The 6,627-nt window shown below is 58.6% G+C and overlaps 1 protein-coding gene across 1 annotated transcript in view; it reads left to right on the forward strand.

Annotated features, from left to right (window-relative positions):
- The window catches only part of LOC113484603 (piezo-type mechanosensitive ion channel component 1-like), a 17,429-nt gene extending 11,141 nt beyond the window's left edge, over positions 1-6,288 (forward strand). The window contains exons 16-20 of the mRNA XM_026857023.1: positions 1,116-1,373; positions 1,831-1,943; positions 2,281-2,395; positions 2,948-3,055; positions 3,947-6,288. Coding sequence (XP_026712824.1) covers positions 1,116-1,373; positions 1,831-1,943; positions 2,281-2,395; positions 2,948-3,055; positions 3,947-4,012 — 660 coding nt within the window. The 3' untranslated portion in view covers positions 4,013-6,288. The remainder of the gene's footprint in view (positions 1-1,115; positions 1,374-1,830; positions 1,944-2,280; positions 2,396-2,947; positions 3,056-3,946) is intronic.
- Positions 6,289-6,627: the final 339 nt, after the last annotated feature.

Genomic DNA, 6,627 nt, shown 5'->3' on the forward strand with positions numbered 1-6,627 from the left:
GTACCAGGACCCTCCATCTCACCCCCCACAGCCTGGTACTGACACCCCCAGCCCAGTGCCAGGGCCCCCATCCCACCCTCCGGGTGGTGCTTGGCCCCACTTCTCACGCCCAGCAGCTCTGCTAGCACTGAACCCCTTTCCCTCCAGGGAGCTGGGTGTTGTCCTGTCCCTCAGCCTGGACCCGATGTGGGTGCAACCAAAGGTCCCACCCTGACCCCAGCCCCTTTCTCCCTCTGCACCCAGACTCGGTTCCTGCCCCCAGGATCTCCCACAAACTCTGCTCCCAGCGCCCTGACCCTGGCAGTGCTGGCTGGGGTCACACCTGCGTGGGAATCCTGCCCTGACCCCCATGGGTGCTGTGCCCTGCTCCCGTAGCCCCAAGTACCCAGGGAGAGGACACCCGGGGGACACTACCATGGGGAGCTGGGGTCCATTTGTCACCCCAGTGTTTCGGTGACACCTTGGCCCCCTTTCATACTGGGTTTTAGAGACACCTTGGGCCCCACTGAGGCCATGGCTTTGCTTGGTGCCCCAGCAGAGTCTTGCTCTTCCCCGCACCCCCTCCAGCTTGACTGGGGCCGGGGATGATAGTAGTGGCACCATGACCCGCCCCCCATGCCAGAGCAGAGGTTTAGCAGCGTTTCCTTCCCCCATCCTGGGTGACACGACCTAGGTAGGCAGGCGGAGGGGTTGGGGACACTGTGACAGTTGGCTTTGTGGCGACCCAGCTGCTTTGCCTCCTGCCCAGTGGTTCCTTCCTGCGCTTCCTCTCTGCTGCTTTGATTTCTTATCCGCACTCCTGCGGACCTTGAAATGAGATGAGCCGGGCTCCAGGGCACTTGCTCGTTTTATTCCTGTGCAGCCTGGATCCTTGGCACCGTTTCGGGTTTTTTTTTTTTGGCTCTGTTCAAATCCACTCCCAGCCATGGGTCTCGGAGCAGCGGCGTTGTCTGCACCCCGGCTGCGCATCCAGGGAGCTTCTTCAGGGCTTGGGCTGTGCCTGACCTCCCAGCCCCCTCTCCCAACCTCCCAGTTCTGGCCAGTTCTCCCAGTGAGGATGCAGATCTCTGCGTTTTGGGGCTGCCCTGCAGACTACTGCAGGTAGTCCCTGAGAGCGGGTGTGCCCCGGGTCTGGGGTCCTGCTCCCCCTCCTCTTCCTCCTCCTCCGGGGCTGGGATGCTGCTGGGCCACCCACTGTTGCTCTCTGTGCCCCCAGGTTTTGCGGGGAGTGTCTGCAGCCCTGCCTGCAAGTGCCATCCCCGCTCTGCCCGCTCTGCCGCATGCCCTTCGACCCCAAGAAGGTGGAAAAAGCTTCCAGCGTGGAGAAGCAGCTTTCGTCCTACAAGGCTCCCTGCAGAGGCTGCAGCAAGAAGGTAAAGCTCGTGGGGGAAGGCTGCCTGTTCCCATCCTGTGCGGGCACAGTGTTCGGATCCCGCATGACAGGGTCATGGTTGGGTTGGAGTAGCTGCAAGGGCTTTTCCAACCCAGATGATTCTGGGATTCCCTGACAGTGCCCGCGAACGATCGCATATGGTGTCAGAGCAGTCAGAGGTTTCCGCCCGTCAGCAGTTCCTCCTTTGCAAAGGAAAATAGAGCCAGTGCTACAATAATGCAGCCTAGGTGGCTCTTGTGTGACCTCTGGGGACACGTGCAGCGAGCACACAACCCCAAACCTCTGTCCTGTGAGGAAGCACAGGCTGTGCAGCATTTCCACGCCGATGTGGGTCATCCTGCGCAGACCAGCGTCGACCAAAACCGCTCTCCCGAGGCTCCGGCACTGTGGAAGGTGTCGCAGCCTCAAGGAACGTTTCTTCTCTCCTTTTTCTCCAGGTGACCCTTGCAAAAATGCGCTCTCACGTCTCATCCTGTGCGAAGGTGCAGGAGCAGATGGCTAACTGCCCCAAATTTGTTCCCGTTGTCCCCACATCCCAGCCTATCCCCAGGTACCACCGTGCGCCGGGTAGGGAAATGTCTCCCTCCTTGCAGCCTGCACCCGTGTTCCCCTCCATCTTCGTTTCAAACCCTAAAATCCAAGTGTGGGTTTTGCTTTCCCCTGGGCAATCGCAGTCTTTTGCCTCCTGGCATCTGCTGCCTTGTGTTTTGTGGGATGTGGGAGGAAAGACCGACCAAACCAGGGTGGTTCAGCCTGTGGCTGGGGTGGGATTGGGCTGGGCTGCTGTCTGCCGGGGTACAGAGCCGAGCAGGAGGCAGCTGATTAGTTGGGAAGGAGTTAATCCCATCTCTTCCTGGGGGATCTGAGCTCATCCTTGGTCTATTTAGCAACATTCCCAATCGCTCGACGTTCGTGTGCCCGTACTGCGGGGCCCGGAACCTGGACCAGCAGGAACTGGTGAAGCACTGCATGGAGAACCACCGCAACGACCCCAACAAAGTGGTGAGCCATGCCGGGGCACCAGGATGGGCTGGGTTTTTTTTCCGATTAACTCCTGGAAATCCAAATACCCCCTAGCTGATGCTGCATCCAAAGCCACCGGAGCTGCTGCTGCACATAACAGCTGTATTTCCAGCTGGTTTGGTTTGTTGTAAATCCCTTTGATGGGAGGTGGGGACAGGCATCTGTTTGCTCTGGAATGAGCTGCCTCCATCTCCCTGTGCCTGCAGCCCGGGTGGTGCTGGATTTCCTCTCCCCGTCCTTGCTGGGTTGACCGAGATGGGGAATTTGCAGCTCTGGCACTGTCTCGGAGGTTCTCGGGTGGGTGTGTAACTTGTCAGTGGGTTAAAAGCAGCCTGGGCCACGTGCCAGGGGCTCTGTGCACTGAGGCATCTGCTCGGGGGGTGCCAAGGGACCCCGTGTGTGGCACATTCTCTGCAGATCACCCGCAGTCAGAAGGGAGGGGACCACTGCTCACCTCGCTGGGAGGTAGAGGCAGAGCTGGGGGGGGGTCTGTGCCCACGTATCATGGTTTCCCATTGTCCCTACCTGCAGGTGTGCCCAGTCTGCTCAGCCATGCCCTGGGGGGACCCCAGCTACAAGAGTGCCAACTTTCTCCAGCACCTCCTCCACAGGCACAAGTTCTCCTACGACACCTTCGTGGTGAGTACAGCCCCGTGCCCGGACAGAGTCGTCTTCCCCGTGTGCTGTGGCGAGCGGCTGGGAGGAGCTGCAGGGGCTTTTCCAACCCAGATGATTCTGGGATTCTGTGTAGCCCTACTCAGGAGACACCCCCGGGTGTGGGGCTGGGCTCCCCACCTGCCCCAGGGGTGCTTGAGCTGGTTGTCATCAGACACACCAGAAAAACATCCCTGAAGGAGGAGAGGGAAATGTTACTGCTCCTCCTGAAGATGGGTTTTTTCCTCTGTGTGCTCCAGTAAACCCATCCCCTGAGGATCTATTAACACAAAAGCCCTTTTCTTTGAGGCTTCACAAATCGTGGGAGGGGAAGAGCCCAGCCTTGGGGCTTGGGGGGGGATCGATGACCCCTCTTGTGTGGGGGTGAGGATGCGATGGCTCAGGGACCAAGGGGAGGTTTTGTTAGCATCTTGCTTTTATTGCAGGGCCGTTAGATGTCAGGGAAAGGGACCCCCAGCTACTTACAGGGAAATGTCCCCACTTAGGGAGCCATCGCTGTGTTGCAGGAGCGCTGGGGAAGCCACAGCCTTGCTGGAAAGCTCTGCCCCTTGGCCGCAGCTCTGGCCTGGGCATGTTTCATCCCCGCCCGCTGTCAGGTTCAAGGGCAGGGCTGATGTTGCCTGATTCCAGGCAGGAGAGGGGACCATGGGCCCCAAGGACACCCCAAAGAGCTCCTGGGACCTGTGTGCTGGAGGAGGTGGAGGCTCGCGGCCTCGCCGGGATGATAAGGAACAGGAGGAGCTCCTTGCTGTGGCCACCCTTCCTTGATGGAGACTGACCTGGCTGTGCCAGCTCTCCTGACCACCCCCTTTTTTTCTTTTTTTTTTTTTTTTTTTTTTTTTTTAAACGTTTTAGGACTATAACATCGACGAGGAGGCAGCGTTGCAGGCTGCCCTGGCACTGTCTCTCTCCGAGAACTGAGGGTGACGGCAGAGCGTCAGTTTGGACCCCTCCCCTTCACCACCCTGTCTCCTTTTTGCACACTCAGCCCTCCTGCCGGGGAGGCAGGGAGCTCGTCAACCCCCCACCCCACCCCGGAGACCTGCTGCTGCCTCTCTTCCCTCTCCTCTTGGGGCGAACTTCACCTTGTTGAAGAAGGTGGAGGCTCCTCAGCGTCGCGCTGGACCAGTGAGCGAGCAGAGACGTCAGCTGCTGCGAGGAGAGAGGAGTCGGTGCCCAAGGGCTGGGATTATTCCTCGGTTAGGCATTTCATACCCGTATACGGAGTATATACCTATAGCCAGATCTATTTATTATTAGATGCTTTTTGGCACCATTTGTCTTCACGCTCTCTGTTGCAATTGAGTAGGTACGTAAAACTACGATGCGTTTTATGCAGAAATACTCTAGTTTGAAACTCTGATCGTCCACGTCCTTTTGGAAAAGGAAGGAAAACTGCACGGAGCATCTTTTTTTAAACTATGAGGCTGTTTCCAGAGACATTGGCCTGGCCTGGCCCCCGTGCTGCAGGCAGGAGCTGAATCCCGGGGTGAGACTGTTGCCCTCGTGTGCCCCGTGACAGCAGCAGGTTCGGGGGAGTACACGGGGACGGCGTCCAGTGAAATTCTCACCTTCCTCGTTTTGTACCAGCTCTTGTGATACTGAGCTCTTGCATTTTTCTACATCAATCGGCGTGATGCCTTTTCCACGTTTTATAGAGCGGGAACAGAAGCTGTTACTCTTCCCACTGCAATATCCGCCACCAGGGACAAGAGTATTTTTATGGAACATTATTAAGAAAGTATATTTTTTAAAAAAACCCAACCAAACGGAACACGTTGTGGATCTGAAATCAGGCGGGAGGCAGGGGCCAGACCTGGGGCTGCCGGGTGGGATTCTGGGGGGCTGTGGGAGGCACACGGGTGTTTTCTCCGGGTATTTCTGGGCCTGGTCGGCCTGTTTCTCCACAGGCGGGTGTTGATGCAGGAGAGGCCGGGTCAGAGCAGCACGAGCAGCTCCCGCTGCCTTTTTTTTTTTTTTTTTTTTTTTTTTGCAGGGGGAGCAGCAGCACCTTTTGCTGGAGGTTGAGTTTACGATGGCTTAACCCTTGCAGGCAGAGCTGCGGGGTGGTGCCGGGGGTGGTGTGAGCTGGAGCAGTGGGTGTCTGTCCGAGGGAGCTGTGAGGGACCCTGACATGGAGCGTTGTGTCCCTGAAATAAGGGACCGTGTCTCCCTCTCCCTGGGAACGGGGCGCACCTGAGCAGATGCTGATTTCCAAGATGCTGGTGACTTGTCCCGCCCTCGTCCCTCTCTGCCCTCCCTGCTGCTGGTGGAGGGTGGCAAGGGGATCTCCTCTGGCCGGTGGCCGCCCCACGCGCTATGCAGTAGAAGCCACGTCCCATCTGAAGGCTCGTGGCTGGTGCTGGGGGACACAGGAGCTTGGTGCGGGGACCCTGCCAACCTTTGGGGTCACATGCATCAGCCCTCGGTGAAGGAGCTGCAGGGTGAGGTGTGGGGAGCGTGTTCCTCCTTGGAGAAGTGCCCTTGGGTGGTTTATCCGAGACCTGGCTCCAGCTCCGCTCTAGCAATACTGTCTTCTTGTTTTGTTTTGGTTTTTTACTTTTTAAATAGTACTGGGTGATTTGGGGGCTGTGAGCTGCCCTGTGCCTCCGGCAGCCCTACGTGGAGCGGGCAGAGCCCGTCTGCTCCCCTGGCAGAGGGCAGGGGAAGGCCTGGAGCTGCTTCGCTCCCCTCCCTTGAGCCGGGTGAGCGAGGAGGGATGGGATCTTCTCTTAGTGCTGCCCAGCCCAGGGATGTCATTGGTAGGACTGGGAGCACTGGTATCTCCCAAAAGGGACCTGGGAGGGTTTCCCTGTCCCTGCCTCAGCTGGGACCCCCCAGGTCCTGGAGCAGCCTCCCTCCGAGCTCTCGCTTGCAGGGAGCTCCGGGACAGCACCGTTAACCTCTGTCTCCTTCCTCCTCCTCCTCCTTTTTGCCCCACAGCGCCAGAGCAGGGGCAGCAATGGCTGCTTTTGTAAAGCACTTTAAGGCCCAGGTGGGGAGCTCCTGCCTCTCCCCGCTTTGCCCGGGGTCGGGTCCGGCTCTGCCCGCTGCCGGCCGCGCTCGTCAGTGTGTTCCCTGTGACTTTTTGCATATCTAGAACTTTTAACGAGACCTACTGTTTTTTGAAGAAGAATAAAATCAATGACGTTATTTGTAGCAAACCATTTTTCTCAATAAAGGCAGTTTCATCCACGCCTTGGCCTCCCTGTGCCGTCTCCGCTGAGGTTCTGGGGGGACGGGACAGGACTGGGGGTATGTGCCCCCCCTGCATGTGCCAGAGCTCCTCGTTACAGCTTCGTCCCGACTCATCAACCCTCGTTACGGCCGCGGGGTTTGCCAACGCCATTCCGTCACCCCGACCCTCCTCCTCGCCCTGGGCCTGGCTGGGGGTGCCCGTGGGGCTGGGATGGGGCCCCCCGGGGGAGTGAGGGTGGTTCCCAGCTCCTGGTGTGCTGGGAGCACTGGAGGCTCTGGGGGAGTCACTGCAAGCGTTGCGGGGGGGACCAAGGGTACTGAAGGGACGCCAAGAGAAC

This window comes from Athene cunicularia, assembly GCF_003259725.1.
Source record: "Athene cunicularia isolate RWA chromosome 11 unlocalized genomic scaffold, athCun1 chr11_part2, whole genome shotgun sequence".
In the NCBI taxonomy this organism is placed as follows: Eukaryota; Metazoa; Chordata; class Aves; order Strigiformes; family Strigidae; genus Athene; species Athene cunicularia.